A 23,826-nucleotide genomic window follows, 5' to 3' on the forward strand; every position below is an offset into this window, starting at 1 on the left:
CAGGTATTAGTAAAGAGGATATGAGTGTTGTAGGTTATAATTGTATAATCTTAATGTAAATAGAATGTGCCGTCACTGTAATGGCAAATATAATCTGGATTTTAAAAAATGGTACAGAACTTTTAATACTAGGCTGATCCAGTTTAGATACCCAGAGATGACTTTCTATGTAATCTGCTGATGCATAAACATTTTTCTTATATCATACGATCATTGTAAAAGCAATTATTAGTGTGGATCAAAATGCTAAATAGATTTTAAAAACTAGACCCATATGTGTAGGAGAAAGTACTCAGAGATGACCTACTCTGTGATCTGTTGACGTAAGGAATAAAACTATTGCAATACACAGCATTTTTTCCTCATACCTAAATGTCATCCAAGTTAAATCTTGTCTATACATTTACGTGGTCATGGGACAGATTTGTTGTCAATAATTAATCAAAAAGAGAGGAAATTGAGAGGGGTAGGACACAGTATTTGAACTAGCTTAATGTTACACGTTTAGCCTTTGTGATGTGATGCTAGGTAAATGCTAGGTTAGGCTAAAACGAAGCTGTAGCATAAACCCCTTCATCTTTTTCGCTAAAATTACACGCCAATGTCTAATAGTTTGACGACATTTACGTACCATTTCACAGGGAAAACATATAATTACGGGTTTGGAAAAGTGCTAACTGCTAGGCTACGTGTGATTTTGCCTCAGCAACATAAGCAACAACAGCGCACTTGTAGTTTTTAGTTAGTTGGGACATCAAAACAGACACGTCACTCCCAAAAATACCAAACCTGCCATCACCCTACACTTTTACATCAAAACGGCAGAAATATCATAATAATAAAAGCACCGAACGTCGACAAAAACATGTAGGCATTTAGGTTTTTATGGCGCTAGTCTACGATAGTACACAGGGTAACTTTTGGAGAGTGGAGTTCGTTGCTTGTGCAGAAGTTCTCGTGGCTTTTGGCGCTTACCTTCTTCTACACGCACGGATCGAGTTAATTTACCACACTTTTCTCCAAATTAACCTCGACAGCCTTTCGGAAAATCCAAGACCCCGAGATGAATAAGCAGCAGCCGATGAAGATGACTTTGTTGTCTGCAGTTTTTGTGGACAACCTTTAGTCTCCACCCATAGGATACAGAGGTGCACACAGCCCAGTCTGCCCAAATAAACATCTGTGTGCAATAGGATACTTTGAAATAAGCAGTCCTAGCAACAATGTAGGCTTTTGTAGGATAGGGAAAATACGGATACTGGCTGATAATGGTAAATGACATGTAAGTATGAAAAAAAAAATGCTCAAAGACAGTATCTTTAACAGCATACATAGACCTACATAACGTGTTTAATGCAACATTGGTTCATTTGTGTGTACCTTGTGCAACTTTAGAGGGAGGGGAAAAAAAATCCCCTCATCACCCTTCAGCCTCCTTCAATTTCATGGCCTATTTGTTACGTTTAGAAAAAAAAAAGAATTCATCAATAACATACATAAATCGTGGAGTTAATTTAGAAAATAATGACTAATAATGTATAACAATGTAGGATTTAATCATAGTTATAAATAGTCCACCATCACAAAGAATCACAAAGGAAGTGACGAGCCCTTAGCCTATAGGCGTCGTTGTTTATGCACTAGATGGCGCAATTGTCTCATTGTAATTTATTAGTTTATTAATCAACGGGCAAAACTGTATTTATTCGGGGAAAATATATATTTATACTATATTCTACATAATTTTTACGATTTGAGGTCGCATTGTTTGACACATAATTTCCTCCAATAGTCATAATCTAGGCAGACTCTTTATGCCAAATATCCAAATCTACTATAAATGCCAAAATATAAGAAGCTATTAAAATTATATCACATTCGCTTATGGCCATACCACCCTGAACACGCCCGAGCCCGTCAGATCCTCAGATCCAGTAGATCCGTGGTCAGATCTCGGAAACTAAGCAGGGTCGGACCCATACACTCTATGGTCGGGCCTGGTTAGTACTTGGATGGGAGACCAGCTGCTGTAAGCTTTTAAATTTTGGTAATTTTTTCTTTTGTAGTTCTTTTTTAACCAGCTCTACTTCTCTTATTTTTAAAAGTCTGAAATCATTTATTTTGTTCCTACTGCCCTGTGTTTCTCGTAGGCCATATTTTGGTGTCGAGCAGAAGTTGATCTCTTCCGGTTACTGTCAAAAACACGTGTGGAGATGGCTTCCCCAGGTTCAGAGATGGTTCTGGTGGGATTTTGTGATGGAGAGCTCGACAAAAAGCGACATCAGTCCACTTTTATGACTAATAAAGTGGGTGGAGAGCCCGATGCCCCGTCGCTATTGTCCCGCCACTTTCCCCGCTGTAGTCGCTGCGGATCAGCGCTGGTCCACGTTGTACCAGGTGTACTGCCCACTCGAGGGGTCGCCTTATCACCGGACACTGCACGTTTTCGCCTGTCTCGGAGATGACTGTAGTGGTCGGTCCGAGTGCTGGAGAGTCCTCCGCTCTCAGTGTCTGGAAGCAGACACTGCCAGACCCACCACGCCGCCTCAGGAGCTGTTCCTTTCGGCTACTGACTGGTGTGACTCTGCCGATGACTGGGGAATGGAAGGGCAGGAAGGCGAGGAACCAGGAGCAAACGTGAAGAAGCAATCACCAAATAAAACTAATAATGGAATCAAAGGTGCTAAAGTTACTATGTGCTAGGAGGAAGTAGTTATTGTTGTATAGTCGATTTCTGAACAGCTTTTCTAACAAACTATTTTTTGTAGTTTCGAAAGAAAAACAAAATAGACAACAATTATTTTATGGAAACTTAGGAAATAGGCGTGGTGGTTGTACTTGTATCTTCATTATAACATTACTCAGTTATGTAGAAAAAATTTCAGTTATTTCACATTTTGTTTGTATTTCCAGCAGAAGGAGCAGTCACTGATGATATGGACATGAGCAAGAAGCTTGAGGAGCTACAACTTGGACCCTCTGAGGATGCCCCACCTTGCTTTCGCCCCTACTTTATCAGCGTTATGGAGGAGACCGATCTATATGGGGAAGACCATGACTTGACCCATGCCCAGGAATTGCTTAAGGACTATGAAAAAAGAGAGGGCATTTCTGTTGTTGAGCTAGACTGTTGTGAAGATGGCAGTGGAGAGGAAAAATATGAAAAAACTAAAATTCTACATGGCGATGCTGTGTTTGCAAGGTTTATGAAGAGGATTTCAGTTTGTTCTGAGCAGATTTTGAGATATTGTCGTGGTGGTAATCCTCTTTTCATCTCCGAGCCACCAGCTAACATGTGCCAATTAGTTTTGCCGTGCTCCACTTGTGGAAGTCCCAGGACATTTGAACTACAGCTTATGCCTGCTTTGGTTAGTCTTCTTCAGGGTGAAAGCTTGGACATGCAGCTGGAGTTTGGCACAGTCTTGGTGTACACGTGCCTTAGTAGCTGTTGGAGGTCTGACACAGATAAGGCTGTAGATGAGTTCTGCTTTGTTCAGAGTGATCCAGATCAGCAACTTTTTAAATGAATGATAACTGGGACAAGTATAAGTAAAAGTAGAGACCAGTTTATGTAAATAACCTACTACAGTCAAGTGGAAATAATCTGTGCTGCCTAAATGTTCACAGTCCCATGTCCTTAGCAATCTGTCTCAGTCTAAAAGTACACTTCAGCTTTAACCAGAACTGACCAAAATATTTCCTTGTATCTGTGCCCATTTTAGTTTCTGATCTCCCCCAAAATCAATGACTTCTCAAAAACAGAGCGCACAGTGTTGAGTCTTATTTTAATTCAACCTTTGATACATTTTCTACGATTCAGTGTCACACCAAAAACAGGTTGAACAGCAGTTAAAATATTTCTTCAAAGCAAATGTAAACTGTACAGAAGCTCAATCTAAAACTTTAAAATGTAAAATATCAGCTGCAGATTTTTTCATTTACTTGCCCACTTTCAGCGTATCAAAAATAGATTTAAAAGGCCAATAAATAAGTTTAATAATTTTTTTTTACACAACTTTAGAAATTATTGTAAGGTGACATGTTTTTCAGCCCTTTGGTTACTAAGCTTTGTCAATTTCAGTCACTTTGGTAAATCTTTGGTTGGTCAATGAGGTATAGTTACATTCCTGAGAGACTCGGTGGTTGGATGCTAGAGTCCTGTTGAGTTATTTCTAAGATGATGGATGCATTTGAGGCACTTTTCGGTCACTTGGTACAAACACGTTGGTTGTGATGTGCGCATAGAGGTCATTTCATTCATTGAGGAGCTCCACAAAATGGCAAGGCGTCTTTGGATTTGTGGTGTCCATTCTCCCATTCTAAGGACAGGAATGGGTCGAACTGCGACGTATCCAGGCCAAGACCACTTATGTCCCGATCAATGATCTCATTCACTGCAACAAGAGAGGAAAAATGACTATTTTGAAAAAGGTACAGTGTTTCCCACAGTGTACAATTTGTAATGCTCGGTTTTCATTGATTGGTCTATGCATAGGAAACACTGAGGTAGGCTAAACAATTTATGTAAACAAGTAATTTTTGGTCCCTTACATTTATTAAAGGGGTTTAACTCAACTGACTTGCTAACTGACCCATTTTTGTATTTAACTGTAGTGACTGAAGGGGCAGATTGCCGCCCAAGTTTCTGTCAGGGTGCGAATTAATATTACTATATATTGTATTAGTTTGATTTAGTCATGGGCTACATTCTTATGTTTAAAATTTTTTATTTTTGTTGTATAATTTGCCTTGGGATTCACTGTGACATGTACTCTATTGTTAGCTGTGATTGTTTTTGTGATTACAGAGGCTGCTATCAGACATCAGCATCCGTACAGGAAATTAAGATGGATTGGATATCGGTCCCATGACATCGGTTCAGACGATATCCTGGTTGGGCCTTTAATCTGATGTAATTACTTTTTACTTGCTGATGTATGTTTGAATTTTACTCCATACAAAGCTCTTCTGTAGTTAGTTGCAGGATAAATAACAATTACATAACACTGTTGGATCAAATTTGTTATAATTTGTGGAAAAAAATGCCATTCTCAGTCCCTACACTGCTTTCAATTAATATTGGATATCAGCACATACTTATATCTTAAGCTTTGGCGCTAGAAAAGATGAATCAGTACATCCTTAATTGTGATATACAAATAATCTGACTTGGCTTGTACCAGGTGTAACCACTGAAGGGAGCCTGTGTGCTCCTGACTGGGCAGTTGCATTTCACTCAAACTCCAAACCTGCACAGATTTGTTTGTCAAAGCAACCATCACAGCAGCTTTATGAGCAGATAAACCAGGCCCATACTGTATTTTACGACAGACTGTACAGATAATGTCACAAGTCCAGACTAAGGTTCTATTTGTGGTGTGACAAATGGCAGCATCCCTATTCATAGCTCTCTGTGAAACTTGAGACCAATGAACTAAAGCAACAGAGCAGAACCACTGTAAACACAAACACGAGATCTACGCTGGAACCAGGCCCTCAAGTTGGGTAAAGGAGTATTCAATGTGCTTTAGTTAAGGACGTAACTAACACATTATTCAAAAATAAGGCCTGAACCGGGTACAAACCATTCATATATTATTAGACATGAGGTCTTATAATAGATCCAAGGTCTAAACAGGGACTGGATTGTTGTATACACTGTAAGTGGCTTTGATAGTACTTTCTACATGTTCTGGTCGTAGTTTTGACATTTTTCTCTTTTGACAGTACATACATATTAAAAATAATTAGGATTTATGACTTCCATGAAACTATATGTAAAATGTTGAGGCACTGCAAAAACATTACTGTTGAAGATCATTTTTGTGCTCTTTCAAAGTCCCCACAACAGCCTCATATTGATCTGATGAGGTTTGACACCGGATGTCCTTCCTACCACATCTTTACTTTTATCTGGAATTAGGGCTGACCCACATAGCACCCAGGCTGGTATCTCCTTAACTGAACAGATTGAATTAAGTTGTTAATTAAATGCTGTATAAAGGGGGTTACTGAGCCAAAGTCATATTAAGAACTTTTTGGATAAACAGCCGAAGCCCTCCGTAGACTCTGTAGTAGCTAATATTATCTGGCATGAGAGACACAGGCACTATTCACACTGGCACACAGAGAGGCCTCATATAAATATATCATAAGTCAGGTGGCCAAGCATGGACACACTAACGGCTCACAGCTGCACAGGAAGACACAAACAGCAAACCACTCAGGCTAAACGTGATCCAAAAATGTTTGATTCTTATTTCAAGTTCAAATGTGAAACAATTCATGCCAGAAACTATACACTGTGTAACTTTGCAATTGCTTTGCTTAGAATTTTCATAGTTGCATAATTCCCTGGAGACAAGCAGGTGATGGCACAGGGTCAACTTACAAGTCAGATCTGTGGAGAGGTTTCCGCACACAACAATCAAAACACTTGTAATCGAATAAATAGAAAATAGTTAAGTTTTAGGTCATACTGTGGAACACTCCTGACAAAGTGATAATGGTAACACAGGGGACCCATCATCCACCAAAAAGTTACCTAGTGCCCCTTTAAATATAATTTTCAAAATGAGATACAGAAAAACAAATATTTTTCCTGTTGTATTTTTGGTACACAGATATCTGCAGTTTATGGTTTCATCTATTTGAGTACACACTTGTAATTTGTAACATAAGAATAAGACATTTCAAAGGAACAATAAGTATTAATATTTTTGATACACTTAACATAACAGATGCACCAGTTTCGGTTAATGAAATTGGTTATGGATCGGACCAAAGGATGCTTTCCCTGAATCTACTTACCATCATCCAATGTGATTTCCTGTAGACCTTGACATCCCAGGGTGGGCTGGTCCTCTGGCTCCTGTTTGATGTTTAGCACCGGCTCTGCGTTAAGGAGCACAGGTTCCTTTTGGGGTTCCACAGATGTTACGAAAGCTGCCCTGCTCAAAGAGGGGGACACACTGACGCCTGTCCCTCCTTGTGAGCTAGGCTGGGGCGGGGACGGGTATGCGAGGGGGGATACTAAAGCGGCCTGAGGAGTTATCAAAGGTGGCTGAAGAGGCACTGAAGAGGATTGTGGGTAATTGAGAGCTGTTGGAAGCGTGACAGTAGATGGTTGCAGTGGGTGATGGATGCGAGGAGGGGGATTTTGGGGTGGACTGCAGTGAACCGGAAGCTCTCCACTGTAGTAAGACAAGTCCGGTGGAGCTTGGGCAGAGAAACCAGATGCACTGTGAGAAATGCGGTCCAGCACTTCCCAGCCCCTTTCCTGTTTGACCAAAGGGGGCGGGGCAGTGATGGTGGTGTGGAGCGGGCGAAGAGAGCTGGGTAAAAAGGTAAAATTCTGTGTTAGGCTTCTTCTTCTCTTTCCATTTGAAACATAGAACTGGACTTGAACAGGACCAGACAGCTTCCTGACATAAGGAGGGACTTGGACTATGATGCTTGCCTGTAAAATAAAATTTAAGGAGATTTAGTTTTTAGAGTGTACCAACTGTGCAAACTTTCTTCACAGATCCATTTAGGGTTACAGATACAATTTCCCTTATTTTTACTGAAAGAATTCACATAACCCCAAAGATAAGCATAAATGAGTGCACCTCATTCTACATTCAATAGCTTGTTACATTATGAATTAATCATATTTACTCAAACACACAAACCACAACATGTTTTTGTGATAATGATACTTCCTTTAAAGCTGATAGGGTAATGGGGCTTTGGAGAAGATTGCAAGATAAGGTCACGATTTCAGCTCCAGTCACAAATGTTTAAATTTGAGTAGATGATCTCAACCCAAAGATTGTTTAAAGTGCTTCTTGTTTACACAAAGGAAACCAACTATTTTGTTATTTCCAAAATGGCATTAGGATAAGATATAGCTCTGAACACTCACCCCAGAACTTTTGTCTGGTAGAATTCTGGCTTCCATTTCCCACACAGTCTTCCCATCTAAATAAAAAACAAAACATTACACACTTTATATTAAGCTTATGTTGATATTAATATTAAGGAATTTGTTTTCATCCATAGTGCATATGTTGACCCTGTAAATCAAACATTACCAGCAGTGTCTAGTATTGTTAAGCAACAATATTGCATTGGAGCAATGATTTACTTAATTCCCTTTTGAACATTGTCATATCTGTTACAATGCTTGTCTTGTTTTTGTTTTAAAGTGAGTATGTAACATTCCGGGGCTGCAAAGACAACATACCAGGCCCTTTCTCGAGGAACACCACTTTGGACTGGGTGGAGATGTTTGAGCCAGTGATGATCATCTCCTCTCCTCCGTCTCCACTGCAACAGGACGGACTGAAGCTGTCCACATGAGGGAGCTCCTGGCCCGAGCGCTGGGCTGCAATAACATATCCATGAATAAAGGCACGAAGCAGAGCTAAACTGCTCATTCTATTTGGATCATGGGATATTTGTCATGAGGATGAGTGTGTGTGAAATAAAATATTAAACGTATTAAACTTTTGTCTGAGTTATACTTTATACAGTAGTCGATCATTATTTTATATTTTGGACACAATAATGATCAGTAAGTTTAAGATAAGTTTTATTTCTATTATCAGTGAACAAAATTCACAAACTATAAACTTGCTTTGGCCTTATATATATTGTTTTATGGTCCACCATAAAACAATGAATAATAATATACACCGTGACAGAATAAAAAATAGGTTCACACATTATTAAATCACTTTAATAAAAGAAACAGCACCACTGACTCATTCCTGAAAAAGGTAGTTTAAATTTTTACCCTTTTTTGTATTTGTCAATGGCTATGTGGTGCTGTTGTAACAAACATATATCACTGGTTATGAAAAAAACTCTACACCCTACATTTTAGAATCCAGACATTCTGAGTGTGAAACTCTTACAACACTCGATGGGTCCGGAGGCCGTCTGAAGCCACAGTATCTGTCCGTCTGCCTGAGGTACGGCGACCCTGAACACAACTCGAACTCTGGTGTTTTTACGTCCGATGTCTGTCTCCCCTTTTTTCAACTCAATGTCGGCATTACGTAGTTTCAGGATCCCGGCACAGTCGATACTGCAAAAAAGTGACAAATGTTAATCAATTTCTTCTTGATACTAAAAATAGCTCTGTTGAATATCATAATTTATATCAGATACATGCAGGTAGCTTAACATTTTTGGCTACTCAAGCTACCTGCATGTATCAGATATAAATTAAGTAAAAAAGTATTTGAGAAAAAAACTATTTAAGTTAGAGTAATTATAAGAGTAACTGTCAGAACGTAACAGTTAATGTAAATTTGAAGTTAACATTAAATAATGCACACAGTCTGGGATTATTATACAGAATTATTATTATACAAAAATTAGGAAAACACATCATATCTGAACACTGCAAGGAACACAAATATTCATATAATTGAATACTGTCAACATAAAGCTTTTATCACCAAACCTTTTACTCAAGTAAGACTACTGTTACACTGCCAAATATATTACTAAAGTAGTAGTAAAAGTATGTAGTGTACTACTCAATTCCCAAAGAGTAAGTGAAGGCTCTAGTTACCTGGCGGACATGTCGTTCTCAGGGAGCAAGGGGATCTCCAGGACTTTGGTGTTGCTCTGGACCTTCTCGTGGCAGCTGGTGGTCACAGTTTTGCCTGTGACGCGGTGGACCTGGTAGAAGGAGTGGGGCCGGAGGTACCTGTCGTCTGCAGTACCGATGAACAACAGCATGCTCACAGGCTGTTCACTGAAACCACTCAACTGGACAGAGGACACAGGAGGGATATTATGATGATTTGGGATGTACTGTTCAGTTTATTTAAATCAATTAGCAGATCACTTTTACAAATGATTAGCAACTAAATGTTTACCTACTACCACCAAGTTAAAGTTAATGCAACAAGAATTTTGTTCAGTTATAATAATTGTGCACACATGAGAAAAATGATCTTGTGAGATTTTTGGCTTAAACAAAAAAAAAAGGTTATGTTCTGCCACGTTACATTTTTTGAGTTCTAGTTCTAAAAAGCGTCAAATTAATGAAATTAATTGAACCACATAAATTATTTACAATTAATTATGTCAAAGTGTCATTCTTGTGAACCCAATCTTCTGTCTTGTCTTGTAGAAATCGTGTCTGGTCCCAATCTCAATAATAATGAACTTCTTTCAAATGTAGACTAGTACTATTTATTACTAATTATAGGCTTGTACATTTTTTATGTAATTTGGTCCTGAGGATTTGAAGATGGTGGTGGTCAAGGGCATTTATTCATTGTTGAAAATATGGTAAGCTATAGGTAAGCTGCCCTCAGGGGACTGGCACATGACTGCCTTCCTGTGCCTTCAGTATCATTTGACAAATCATACTAAATACAGGAAATGTGGGTGGTGTCAAATCCCTGCAGGCCCAACAAAGAGAAAGTCTGTATTGCTCAGGTTATTTCTCAAATAGAAGTAATTCATTTGATTTGTACATCGTGTTAGGTTTGGTGGATGACTGGCCTAGCCCTGTGTCCTTGACTGGAGGCTGTAGAGGGGCACCAAGAATAACTGCACTGGTGTCTGTTACAGGCTCCAGTGGGGTTACTACAGTCTCTCCCTCCCGCTTACTCACACTGTCAACAAACAAGCTCACTCATTCAGCAAAGTGAAAGCAGCCATTACAGTGTTCCCTATTCATTCAAGATAACAAAATACCTAATAAGTTAGTGAGTAACCTTAACTTTAGAAATAGTACAGTTTAATTACTTGATAAATAAATATACTTTCATAATGACTACAAATTCTTTTTAGAAGTTGATAAAAGATAGTCTGTGACTTCCCCACTAATTTGCAAATTGGCTTTTCGATCCCAATTAACAGAAATCAATTTTATATTTGTGTCGTTGGGCAAGACACATCTTCCACCATACCACCATATTGTATTGTGTGTAAATAGGCAATAGCTGTTTGTAAATTTTGGAAGAAGGAGTAGTACAACAAATCCTCCTTTGCTTGTCATCATCAGTTTGGCAAGAGTGTATGCAAGATATATTTATGATAAAAATCTATTATAATCCTTGTTAACATAAAAACATGTGAATAGTGAGAGCTGACCTTGACCAGAGGGTGCCCCCCGGAGGCTGCCTTTAGGGACCCTCTGCTCCCCTCAGTCTCATAGTGGGCCCGGTGGTACGACTTGGGCTGTACTTCCAGTTTCAGCTCCAGTCCGCTGAATTGATCTGGGAGAGGCCAGTCCAGAGGAGGAGGAGACGAGGCACTGTGAGGGACACAGCAACTATCATTTTAGATTGACTTTCTCCACATCTATTTTGTGGGGTATGCTGCAAGATAAAGGTTTTTTGAGAAAAGCAAATCGCTAATAAGGCATAACCCATGGAGAGCCAGTGTTTTACTTTGAATGTTTTCTAAAGGAGAGTCTTAGAACCATCTATTGATCTATTGATATTGGCTACACATTTAACTAAATGTGAATAAAAATCAAAGCTAATTTTAATGTAGAATGAACGTTATAATATCATCTACATCTTATCACAGTATTAACCCCATTATGTCATATTTTAAAGTTGTATGTTTACAGAGATTCAGTGAGGGAAACTGCTACTTAATCCATTAATATGTAGCACGTATTGATAGCAACTATAATTGACATTCAAAGAATTATTATTTAACAACATTTCATAACATAATTTCTTCATGGCGATATTTTGACGTTTTCAATGCCCTAGGGCTGTACCCGATTGTTTCCCCATGTATTCGAGCAAAATAAGTCTTTCCCCGGTATAAACATATTATATAAGTTGCTCTTGAGGTCAAAATAAGTCATCTGCATGCTGCCTGCATCCGATTAGACAGCATTTTATAGTTTGATAACCTGAAAGTGCACGTTAACATGCTAGTTGTGGTTAGTTTTACCGTGACGGCAAAACTCTGCTGTGGTCTCCACTACGGAGCTGTGAAAAGGGTTTATGAACTCATTGCGGTGAATAATTTGGATTCTCGGAATGTGTAAGGTAAGTACACTACCAACACAGGAACAGTGCTTTTAAATTGCAATCATGACAACTGCAATATTGTTACAACCCTCAGAAAATACATGTGTTTGTATGAAATAAATGCAGACCTGAAGATCGGCGTGCTTCCTGGTTTGGGCTTGTTCCAGCTGAAGTGAGAAGGCACTTGGAGAAAGAGCTCTGCGAGCCCGTCTTGGTCGTGGGTCTGCTCTCCAGGTGAATCCTGAAATGGGATCGTGGTCCTCAGCTCCTCCAGCCCTGGGTCAGTCTGCCCTGTCAGGAGACCCAGCTGCTGCCCTGATGTTCTTCTGGTCTTAGATGGGACATCCAGCTCTGGGTAGCCCGACATCAGGAGGGCGCCCAGAGCAGCTCCAGGGCTGCCCACCCAGGTGTCGTCAGTCACACTGCCTCGAGGAGAGGTACCTGGGGTGGGGCTGGGAGAGTGGTGAGGGGAGGGTGAGCGGGCACGGGGGTCAGAGCTCGCATGACGCCTTTTACCATAAGGAGAAGTTGGTCTGGAAGATGGTCTGGAACAAATAAACTTAATTAATTAAAGTTAAAATATTGCATTAATTGCAATAAGCCATTATTTTTAAGCATGTGATATTTAGATGTTTAAAAATACTTTAGTGGCATATAACAATTTCTAAGGTAAAAAAATACACACAGATAAAATACTTTTTATTTCATGCCATGCACGTATTTTTCTTTAAAGCAACTGAATGGATTGGACAATCTCCAAGTCAAACTATTATTTTCAGTTTTATTAATTTCAAATGACAGACACAAAATTATTGTCAAATTAGAACTGCCCGCTCTACAATCCTAAACATAAAAGAAAACGGAAGCATAAAGTGGGATCAAACATACTGGTATCATGGACTGAAATAAAATATAAGAGTACTGTATATAAGACTCCAGCAGCCACATGTGCAGAAGGATTACCTGGATGTGGGCCGGCGGTTGAGCCAACTCTCCTCTGTGACACTGGTTCGGGGGGAATGGCAGGGAGAGCCGAGAGGAGACTGGTGAGGTGACAGAGCTGGGCTGAAGGCCATGGGGTGCTGGTACTTCTGTTGCCAAAGCTCCACACCAAATGCCCCTCCTCCACATCCAGGAGACCCCAAAGGTGACCCATGAGGTGACCCCAAAGCCAGTCGGGCTGCGTCCTGCAGTTCTCCCTCCACATCGTCGTAAGTGCAAGAAAACGACTCGCAAGAAGATAGATCCGACATCCAGCTACGGGACGACAGGCTGCTACATGGGCTGGGACAGAGGGTTTGGTCACGGTAACAAGCGTCCACAGGTAGGTAAAGCTGATCCCGAGACCAAGACGCATCTGAATACCCCCCCTCCGCACCTCGGACATCCTGGCTGTGGTCTATGTGGCTGTTTGGGGCAATGGAGGTGATTTGGATACTAGGGCAGTCGAAGGCCCTGAGGTTCCCCTGGGCTCCGTACTGGGATCCCTGAAGTTGTGGTTGTGGCTGGGATTGGGGGGCCACATGATGTTGATAGATGTTTAAATTTGGGTCTTGGGGATCCAGAGTCTGTGTGGAAGATGGATTTGCCCTCACATCCAGACCTGAGAGATAAAAGAAAATGCAAAGCAGATGAGTAATTTGAATGGCCAACAGCAAGTGCAGTACTGAACAGATAGTTTAGTCAAATCAAAACAAAATAGACCTATGTACAGTACAACTGACAATACAAGACTTGAGAAAAATAAAAATTAAGCATTTATTTCATAATAATAAATATGTTGTTATTTACTATCTTAATAATGACTTATTTCAGATGAAATATTTAAAGAAAAAATAAATAATAAGGTAATTTTAAAACTGCATAAAATAAAATCCATAATACAATATATTACATACTTAAGTTAACTGCATTCATGTATGTACAGTAGCAGTGTTATCTTACCCTTGTGGTATTTTCAGATTATGATTGTTAGTATTTAAAAATAACTGTTACCTCTGGTAATGTGTCTATGTATAAATGTAAATAGATTTATGTGTGTGTGATTTTACACCTATGCATTATGTAACAAATGAGTGAATATTGCACAAGCCTTCTAGTCATCAATGCTGAGGAATTGACTGTGAACAAGGAAGTAAATATTTTTCTTTAAATATGTTTTCTGACACTGGAGTGGTTCAAAATAAGTCTCACTTCTTGCCACTCCATTTCGAGTGTCAATCTTTCATTTGTATGAGTCAATCTTGGTCTCAGATTGTACAGATCGTATTCATCTCTGTATTATATGATACAGCTCGAAATAAAGTATAAAGAATAAATTTGCCTTACCAATATAACTACCCTAAAGACATACAGTATAGCGTACATTTCCATGTTTGTCAAATGATGTCATATTATTGAAACTGAACTCAGACTAAAGTGAACAGTGAGTGTTATTTCACACTTAACACACTGTACCCAGTCCTTCCTTCGTGCTCACATATCAAATGTTACATTCAAAAGGGCGCTTTGTCAATACAGCACTCCTATATCTTAAAACTTGAATTTTTGGAGCATTATATACATTACTAGCCAAACGTTTGGACACACCTTGTTATTCATTGTCTTTTTTCTTTATGTTTACTACTTTCCACATTTTAGATACAAAGCAAGACATGGAATTATGTGGTAAAGGAAAAAAAAACAAAAAACAATGCAGTTAAATGTGAATTATAATATATATCATATTTTCTAATATCTCACTATCTTTATGATTATACCACATGAAATGATTTTCACTTCACATGTGTGTCTTGTCAGGGTTAAGAAATGCCAGTTGTCAAAAGCAACGATAAAGCCAAAGTGGCTGTTTTCAAAAAATCAAAAACAAGATTTGAGTTATTTTGTTTACTAGATTCTATAAGTTTAGTTTTGATGCTTTTTGTGAGAATCTACACTGTAAATAGTATAGAATAGATAACTTAAACATAAACAAAACAATATAAATAAACCCATACCCATACATAAACCCTAACCCTTTGTGTGTTACAATTGCTCTATGAAGTATATTTATCAGAATGATAAAACTAGTCAACCTGAGATGAACCCTGAATTCATAACTATTAATTTTTGTAAGCCTAAAAAGTTTGAAATAATCATGCAAAAGTATCTTAAAAGTTGGCAGTTGGATTATTTTGAGACCAGGAAGTAAAAGCAGCTGGGGGCAGGCTGTTGGCATAAACTCCGTCTGAGAGAAGCCACAGACCCAACCACAAAAATGTGTTTAATGAATTGCCCCTGGAACTGGTGAAATAAAAGAGCATTTCAAACAGTAAAAATGTGTCTCTCATACAGTTTATGATCATAAATATTTGAGAGGTGAAAAATTCAATTTGTATGTTCATTTAATTTACTGTGAATTAAATCTAAATATTTTATGTTCTGTTATTCAAAGGAAAGTCTTGTGTGCTAGTGCTACACAAATACTAAAATTATTATCATCTTAAGAAGACAGGGCTTGAGTTGAATGATTTAAGACATTTCTTAGTACATGAAGAAGAACTTTAGAGGAAGGAAGTCTTAAATCTCCACGCCTTTATCACATTTATGGTCAAAACTGCTGTAGTTGTTCAGATAACAGATCTTGACACGCACTCCCTTAAAAAAAGGATTAAAAAGGACGATTGGTAGTTTTTTCTACCAACTATGTTAATAAACTGATGTTCTTTAGATTCCTTGCTGTCCCCTGTCCCGTGGGAGAGTCCGTGGGTCACTTGTTTGCCTCCTGATTTACATTTTGAAGTTCGCCTAAATTTAACACAGGGCAGCTTCACAGAGACAGCTGGAAGTGTCACATCACCAACCGACAATCACAAACTTCCGCCACAGGTTTTCAAATTAGGGAGAGAGGTTATAGTGGTATAGTCATTTTGGTCAATTTGGAAAGCAACTGATGCATAGACTTTTCCTGTTTCAACAAGAAACAAACTGTACAAATTGTACAATACAAATTGTAATTCATATTATATTGGTAGTCTATGTGAAAGAAATGCTAATTAAGTAATGTAAGTACTAAGTTACTTTAAGTAGTTGGCCTAGTATTAGAAGGAGTAATCAAGTAAAGCAACAACAGGGGTATCCAAATCTTATGCTTATTATTATTATTTAACATATCCAAGTAGGTTGCTGCACAGGGTTCACTAGATTCACTACTATGTCCCTTGAATGCGATAAAAAAAAAAAAAAAAAAAATATGAAACGTATGAAACCTGCTATTACAGACATTTAATGTTATGGCTGCTTTTGAAAAACTTCTTTAACATTATGTTTCTCCTGTTATTTTTAATTTTATCTTAAGTAGCAGTGCCTACATTGCATAAAAATGTGGAATTTATTTTACTGATTATACAAATTACAAAATAAAACAGGTAAGACCTCTCCAAGCTTTGTAGCTATTACTGATAGGTCTATATATCGCTACATTTATATTCAACGCATTCCATATATTCCAGAAAGTACAAATATACTACAAAACTGTATTCTTTGCTTTACTTAAAACCGCTAAATGAGAAAACATGAGTTTGTTTTGCAAGGCTTTATTGTGATAGTCACTTCCTGTTTCGCTGACCCTTTTTGACGTACATTTGACGCTTTTGAAAAATCGCTAACAAACCCGCGTCCTGTGGCTTAAATCGGCACGTACCTGTTGGTTGTCTTCCGTCCTCCTCGAATATGAGTCTGAAGTCCAGCTCCTCAGCGCAATTTGCTGTGGACATTGGACTTTGGGGACGTACAAAAGTCCGTGAAAGATGCGTCAAACCGAGCCGTGCGCTTCTATCGTTAGACCTGCCATCGGACTCAAAGCAGAACTCAACTCAAACTACAACACGTCGACATTTACCGTCTGAAAAGTTGTTAATCCACACAGACACGAGTATAAAAGTCGATAAAATGATAGGATAGTTCGTCACAAGTGCCCCATAGCGGTGTAAAAGCGTTTGTTTTTGGTGTTTGTGCGCAGTAGTGCCGTAGTTAACTCCAGGTTGATCCTTGTGCTGCTTTCACGTACTTTCTGGAAAAACGAAACGACAGTTACAGATCACTCGTTGTGAAAACGTGGTAAACAAATAAATTTTATAAGTATTCATTGTAACATATCATTTTCATTACAGTTACTAATAGTAATTCAGATGTTTTTTTATTTTATAGTATTCACTATTCTACAAATAAAATAACACTGAAAATGATCAGACAAATAAAAAGGAAGTAGCCGCTATGATTAGGCTGTATTTACAGTGTGTTATGCCAGTGTACATCATTTTTAAATAAGATGCTTTAATTTCTATGTCTATACTTTATTTTTTAATACTTTATTCATTTACTAGTGAGTCTTAAATATGCTCCCAAACACATATAGTTGTTACATTACTATTTAATAATTATTTCGTTTTTAGGGTAGGGTGCTGGTTGCACACTGCTCTGTCAGTAAAAGAGTGGTCTGTGAAAAAAGGAAAAAAATAAATAAAAAGGGAAATAGAATTGTCCAGCTCCGTAATTTTTTCCTTTTCTACCGAATTTGACTTTTGTTGGTTTCCCAGTGTTCTTGAACGCACCACTACGCACAGGACTGTCGTCATGACGTTGGGTGTATTTCATATCAGGTTCAATTCAGGACTTCTGAGATCAGAGTTCAGCAAACTCAAGATTCAAACCTGACAGCTATCCTAGGTCTACTACCGAGAGAACTAGAAGAGATATTTGTAAAAGTGTGACTTTTGCATTTATAAATCCGAATATGCCCCAATGACAACCATGCCAATACTGACTACTACTAGGTTCAATATACTCAATAAAATAATATTTTTTAAGTTTGCCGCCATTTGAATATTGCAATAAAAACACATTTTGGTGATAAATTTGACAAGTAATTTGCAGTAAAAATAAATGAAGTAATTATATTATCGCTTAACAGAAAGTCATCAGACACCAGACTGACCATGTATTATTGGAGTAAACCTTTTAATATCATGCAGCATTTGTTTTTATAACAAAAATTAAAATAAACAAAAACATGCTTTGTTTTCCAGGGTCATCATGTAAAGTTGTGAAATGATCAACCTTTATAAATTACAGAACAATGAGTGGCTTTGTAACAAAAAAGGTTGAACTTTAAGAGGTAATAGTTGATTGTTAATAAATAATAACTAACTTTTGTAATAAGGCTACTGTAAGGAAGGCACACCTATTTCAATGTAATTTTTATAGCTTATACATAATTCAAACTACAATTACCCAAAATTATTTTGCAATAGTTGACCAAGTTTGGGAAATACGCCCATAATTGCTTACATAAGCCAGATGTAAACATATTCAAACCATCTTATCTTGAAATCTGTACCGAGATGTTTGACAAAATAAATTACAAAATGTGAAAGCTCATGTAAGGCATTTTGCTGGTTTTCAAAAATTTGTGTCCCACATTTTAATGTCATTCCTTCTGTATCATTCACAATACCACTAGTTCATTACTAAAACTAAAGCTTTCACCAGGCAATTATAAATTATAAGTTTTTCATCTGAACTGAAAATGATTTATATGCTTGATATTTAAGGTTCTGAATATACTTTTACACTACTGGCAAAGAAATTTATTTTATTATCACTAACCAAGGCAATCATTCATAAAGATTTGTTTAATTTTAAATTTTGCCCAAATAATTATAAAAATAAAACAAAAAGGTAAAATAATTGACAGAGGTCTCTATTTAAAAGTCCTGTTCAGTGCAGTCTCTGGCAGCCTCCTAGTTCTAATTCTTGGTCTGCTCTGAGTTTGGTGTGTGACGGTCACCATTTGTGACCAACTGTGTCTTTGTAATTTCAGTTTCTTCCCGACTATCCACCAGATGGCGCTTTTTGCTGCCCTCTTCATCAGAACCGTTCATTCCTTTAATCTCCCGCTTCCTTTTACAAACCAGACCAGACTCCTCTTCTCCAATACGTCCTTCTGGTATCCCCAACACTCTCAGGCACACTATAGCAGCGGCTTGTTCTGCAAACTTCTTTGATTTCTCCCTGAAAAAAAAAAGCATAAATATTAACTCTGATCCTTTCTTTGTCATGGCATAGGCATCCGACCACCACCAACACTCATGCACACATGACATTCATATCAGGGGTAGGTAAAGTGCCTTGCCTAAGGACACAAAGTTTTTGCCACTGGCACCACAATGTAGAACCTGGAATACAGAATGGTCTAAGTACTAACCAGGTCTGTCCATCCATTTGAAGTTTTGACAATTTTCAAAAAGTCTATGAAAATGAATGTGAACACTACTAATAACAGTCAGTAGTGTACATCTCAGATTTAAAACTACAAAATTGACAAATTACTGACCACAATGAAGATCTGTATTTCTTCTTTGCTACAGTCACTGTCGATTGAAATGCTCTGTCCTGAGTCCGTTGCACCTGAAACAGTCCAGTAGACCAAGAAAAATATATAAATATAAATGAACTCAATAATAATATCAGTACATTTTAAACATTAATGCAAAAAAGAGGAACAATTTACAGTCTCATACGAGGGTTGTTCCAATTTCTCTTTGCGGCTCCACTCCAGAAGGAACATCTTGGGTGTAATCTGGGGTGGATACTCTCTCCTAAATGGAAAAAAAAAAAAAATAATAATATAATATATATTATATATATATATATATATATATATATATATATATATATATATATATATATATATATATATATATCTATATTTCTAGATTTGTGCTTGACAGTGAAGACATCTTTCTTAGATATTTTTCTTTTTGTTTTCTTATATTCTTAGTATACAATGCTCACATACACACGATTTAGCCTGGACTGATCAGTACATGTAACATTTACCTCTCAAATTTCACAGCCATAGTGAGCACATCTCCATCCATTATGGGCCGATTCTGGAGGCAGTGACTCTGAAGAGCATCGCGTTTGGCCTGCAGCTCCTCCTGCACCTTCTGGAAGTACTCCTGTAGTCCATATGCCACACTGCAAAAACAAAACAATGAAAATAAATGAATGAACAAATCACTAGTTTTGTAATCTACTCTTTATTTTCGTTAGAAGTGACCAGTAAAATGGGGCACAAAAATATCCATTTATAGTACAATACCAACATCATGGTGGTCAACAGTGGGCAGATCTTACATATTCTTTGTGGTATCTAATGATTGTAATGCAATTATATTCACTTAAAATATGACAATATTACACATAAATGAATCAGTCCAAGACAAACCAGGAGTCATTGAACGCACCTGAACTCAGCGTTGGTTTGAGCTGCTTGGACCAGTTTTCCCTGAGGAGTCTCTACTTTGTCTCGGAGCATCTGACACAGACAGTACTTTGTGTTGAAGGCGTGGTTGTCATATCTGATTGCCTGCAAAAGACAGGTCTGTTAGTAGGTGGTCTTTTAATAACACATAATCAAAAAACTTTCAATTTGTTAAGGATTGTTTTCCTTGTTAACACAACCACCGATACTAAATCTGGGCAAGTAAAAAACATTTAAGAACTACTGGTTTATTCTTTGCCATATTGAAAGTTTGGAAAGTGATAGTGCTGGCCTCCTTCAGTGCCTTTAAATCCAAAGACTATCTCATTAACCTTTAGCTTACATTTGTCCTTATAGTCTGTGCTTCTTCCTGTCGTGCCATTGTACAACAAAGTAAAGCCTCCCTTGGTTCAAACTCAGACCTGTTTCTCATGTAAATACATATATCTCTCCTCACTCACATATTTAAGGTATTCCTCCATGACCGTCTCCACTGGTAACAGACCTTTGGGGCTGAACACTGAGGGGTTCCACATTGCAGCTCGGGCCAACATCACAGACGATGCTCCCGAAGCTTTCCTAAACTCCTCTATATCTGTGTAAGTCTTCACCAAGTCCAGAGAGCCACCACTGAGTAAAACAAGGGAACATCATTAGTTAATAATCTGAAATTAGATGCGTGTTAAAACTGGCAAGTAGGCATGGTTTACATTTACAAATATTATACATAAGTATTTTTGAACTCTCTCAATAACAAAATTAGATTAGAAGTGTGCTAAAGTGTTCCTGTAAATCTCTTTGTTGAGGTTCAAGTCTCAAAACATAATATTATACTCTTGTTTGCAAGACTATTTTAATCTTATCTATGGATCATGTGTCCATACTTTTGACATCTTTGTAATAATGGATAAAATACTAAATATTGTAATTTTGCATATTTTTATCATCAACCTCTAAAAACTTACTTGGCAATGACGGGAATAGAAACAGCTTTAGCTACAGCTTGAATGTAATCACAATGGACTGGGTGCCTGGGACGCTCATCTTTGAATCTGAATACAAAAATAAAAACACAATTAGCTGGATGAAATCTGAAAAATCTACATATTTCCAGTTTATGTCTAATAATTAAAATCACTGTGGAAACATAGTGCTTGTCACCTGCCATGTACACCAATAGCTGATACACCAGTCATCTCAATACGTTGAACTAGATTGATTGTGTCTTCCAGCTGCGAGAATAAAAGCTCAGTTGATACAAGCAAATGTAATTTTTGAAACAGAAAAATGGCCACAAACCGAGGGTAGGATCCGAATTTTGCATGTGACTGGCTTGTTTACTCCTTCAACCAATTTTCTGAGAATCTATAAAAAGAAAGATATTTAGTCATATTATAACAGCTATTATGTGTTATTAGTAGGGATGCACCGGCACAATACTGGTACTGAACATCAGCACTAATCCTGAAGAAGTTACCATGATATTAGTTAAACCAGGATCCCGTTTGGGCTTTTAACTGGCTGTAATAAGACTATTTACAGGCAGATTTTGGCCAAAAATGTCTCATAATGTTTGATTCATACAAAGCTGTTCAGTAGTGATGTGGAGGATAAATAACAGTTACATAACACAATTGGATCTCTTGTTTATTAAGTTAACTGTGCTTTAAGGAAATAAGTGCCATTCTCCTTCCTTATACTAGTATTGGTTGATATCGGGTATGGGCCAATACCTAAAGCCAAGTATCAATATTAATATCAGAACTGGAAAAGCTGGATCGGTGCATCCATGGTTATCAGTAAAATCTACAACTGCAAATGAAGAGGGCAATCTGATAGAAACCTATTCATTTAAAAAGAACTAATAGCAGGTATGTATGAAAGCAAAATTGGGCTTACTGATTCAATTTTATCTGGATCTGAGAGAAGAGCAGCTCCCATCCCACCCTGTTAAACATTAAAAACAGTAAACAAACTAAACTATCATGGCATCAAGCAACAAACTAGAAAGTTAAAATACACTCACCTTAGTGGAGTACTCTTTGGGACAGCCCATATTTACATCAATTGCAGCTACATCCTGTTCACTACAAATAGTCAGGGAGTTTGGAAAATATGAATATAAAACAATAAAATTTTATTATTTTATACTGTTGTGAATACTAGGTCATAATAATTGTAAACTAGCTTTTTTAAATGAGTTTGGTCATTTGATGTAACTATCCAAAAACTAACAAAATTATTAAAACAGAAAGTATTAATTGAATGATTTCTTTAGAGAAAAGTTGACAGAGAAAAGTTTCAAAAACTATTGGTAGCGTAATAACAGAATGGTAATATTATAATATAAAAAAAAAAACTTACACAAGCTTTGCCACAGTCAAGGCTCTGTCTGGATCAGCTGTCCCCTGCAGGAAGGAGAGAAATTAGAAGTTAGATATTTTAGTACATATCATATAATTACCTACATCTTACCATTTGGAAGACGACTCTGTCCTTTTCTCTCTCACATGTCCTGAACATCACTCTGTCATCTGGAGCAACAAAATCCACTGTGTCCAGCACCTCTGATAAGCAAAGAGATGTTTTACATACATGTTGTATATTTATGTTTTACATCCATTGCCAGTGGATAGGCTCCTGATAGCAATAATTTGGTATAAAACAATAAAGACTTACCATTAACCACTCTCTGACATTGGGCCATTTTAATATCAATCAGCTCCTAAAACAGACATGTTATTTAAATAATTGAATAAATAAGAATGTCCAGCTTCCTAAAGCACTTCCACTGTTGGAACTGGAATTAAATACAATTTAAAAATACAAAAATAAGGATGGTTTGTTTCATCGGAATTTTAAAATAAATATGTAGTGTGTGTGTGACGGTAGGTGGTGGTCGGCGGGGTTTAAGGCACAGATTGGCAGCCTCACTTCTGTTTGTGTACCCCAGGGCAGCTGTGGCTATAATAGTAGTTTACCATTAGTGTGGAGTAAATGAACAATGCACTTGGGTATGTTGAAAGGCACTATATGGTTAATTAGTTTAGAAATCTTTAGGAATGACTGCAGCCTTATCTCAACAGCCATCCTCACCTCGCAGTAGACTACATCAGCTCCATAGTCCAAAGCCAAAAGCCTCATAGGCAGAGTCCCCACTCGGACCATTGGGGCAAGGGCAGTGATGTTACTGAAGCTCAATCTTCCAGGCATGGTGGTTAGGGTCCTGCTATACAAGCCATAACAGCCATTCATTTTGTGTGAAATAAATGACAATACATCAATAGCCTTAATTGACACCTACACCACGTAAAGTCAAATCTTCAAGAAATAAATTATTGTACATGTGTACAATAATTTCTCACTTCACTGCTCTAATTTCAAGCTATGGTGGATACCACAAAGGCTACATTCCTCTAGGATATCATGGGTTTCCACGCAGTCTTCAGTTATTTAATTTCATGCATCATCCAGAAATTGCATGAGAAATAGAGGGACATAGACTATAGGGTAAAATGT

General features: G+C 37.7%; 3 protein-coding genes across 3 annotated transcripts; 1 reads left to right on the forward strand and 2 right to left on the reverse strand.

The window, feature by feature from the left end:
• Positions 1–1,947: 1,947 nt before the first annotated feature.
• On the forward strand, positions 1,948–4,575 carry LOC110166764 (programmed cell death 2-like). Its single transcript, XM_020932065.2, is given in 4 exon segments — positions 1,948–2,047; positions 2,151–2,384; positions 2,386–2,680; positions 2,914–4,575. Coding segments are annotated over 3 exon segments (1,080 nt in total). The 5' UTR covers positions 1,948–2,047; positions 2,151–2,213; the 3' UTR covers positions 3,528–4,575.
• LOC110166763 (nuclear factor of activated T-cells, cytoplasmic 3-like) lies at positions 3,767–17,054 on the reverse strand. Its single transcript, XM_020932064.2, has 10 exons — positions 16,684–17,054; positions 12,966–13,605; positions 12,131–12,547; positions 11,104–11,266; positions 9,566–9,765; positions 8,901–9,073; positions 8,228–8,368; positions 7,907–7,962; positions 6,811–7,459; positions 3,767–4,394 (listed from the first exon to the last, which is right to left on the reverse strand). The coding sequence occupies exons 1-10, from the start codon at positions 16,754–16,756 to the stop codon at positions 4,258–4,260; spliced, it is 2,649 nt and encodes an 882-aa protein (XP_020787723.1). The 5' UTR covers positions 16,757–17,054; the 3' UTR covers positions 3,767–4,257.
• Positions 17,055–17,982: 928 nt separating this feature from the next.
• On the reverse strand, positions 17,983–23,649 carry dus2 (dihydrouridine synthase 2). Its single transcript, XM_055148166.1, has 15 exons — positions 23,404–23,649; positions 22,987–23,032; positions 22,783–22,874; positions 22,672–22,715; positions 22,334–22,394; positions 22,207–22,254; positions 21,607–21,672; positions 21,469–21,539; positions 21,273–21,359; positions 20,769–20,937; positions 20,291–20,412; positions 19,881–20,021; positions 19,552–19,639; positions 19,375–19,448; positions 17,983–19,052 (listed from the first exon to the last, which is right to left on the reverse strand). The coding sequence occupies exons 1-15, from the start codon at positions 23,560–23,562 to the stop codon at positions 18,788–18,790; spliced, it is 1,533 nt and encodes a 510-aa protein (XP_055004141.1). The 5' UTR covers positions 23,563–23,649; the 3' UTR covers positions 17,983–18,787.
• Between the last annotated feature and the right edge of the window lie 177 nt (positions 23,650–23,826).

The sequence above is a fragment of the Boleophthalmus pectinirostris genome, unplaced genomic scaffold (assembly GCF_026225935.1).
Source record: "Boleophthalmus pectinirostris isolate CB_2022bp ecotype Guang Dong unplaced genomic scaffold, ASM2622593v1 HiC_scaffold_997, whole genome shotgun sequence".
Lineage (NCBI taxonomy): Eukaryota > Metazoa > Chordata > Actinopteri > Gobiiformes > Gobiidae > Boleophthalmus > Boleophthalmus pectinirostris.

Excerpts from the sequence above, each read along its gene's own strand:
- LOC110166763 (XM_020932064.2), bottom strand. The coding sequence starts at position 16,756 with ATGTCCACAGCAAATTGCGCTGAGGAGCTGGACTTCAGACTCATATTC. Across the intron at positions 9,074-9,565 it reads GAGAACGACATGTCCGCCAG|TATCGACTGTGCCGGGATCC; the intron begins GTAACTAGAGCC and ends ACTTTTTTGCAG. Across the intron at positions 8,369-8,900 it reads CTCCGGACCCATCGAGTGTT|CCCAGCGCTCGGGCCAGGAG; the intron begins GTAAGAGTTTCA and ends ATGTTATTGCAG.
- dus2 (XM_055148166.1), bottom strand. The coding sequence starts at position 23,562 with ATGAATGGCTGTTATGGCTTGTATAGCAGGACCCTAACCACCATGCCT. Across the intron at positions 22,716-22,782 it reads ACAGAGTCGTCTTCCAAATG|GGGACAGCTGATCCAGACAG; the intron begins GTAAGATGTAGG and ends TCCTTCCTGCAG. Across the intron at positions 19,640-19,880 it reads ATGGCTGTGAAATTTGAGAG|GAGAGAGTATCCACCCCAGA; the intron begins GTAAATGTTACA and ends TTTTCCATTTAG.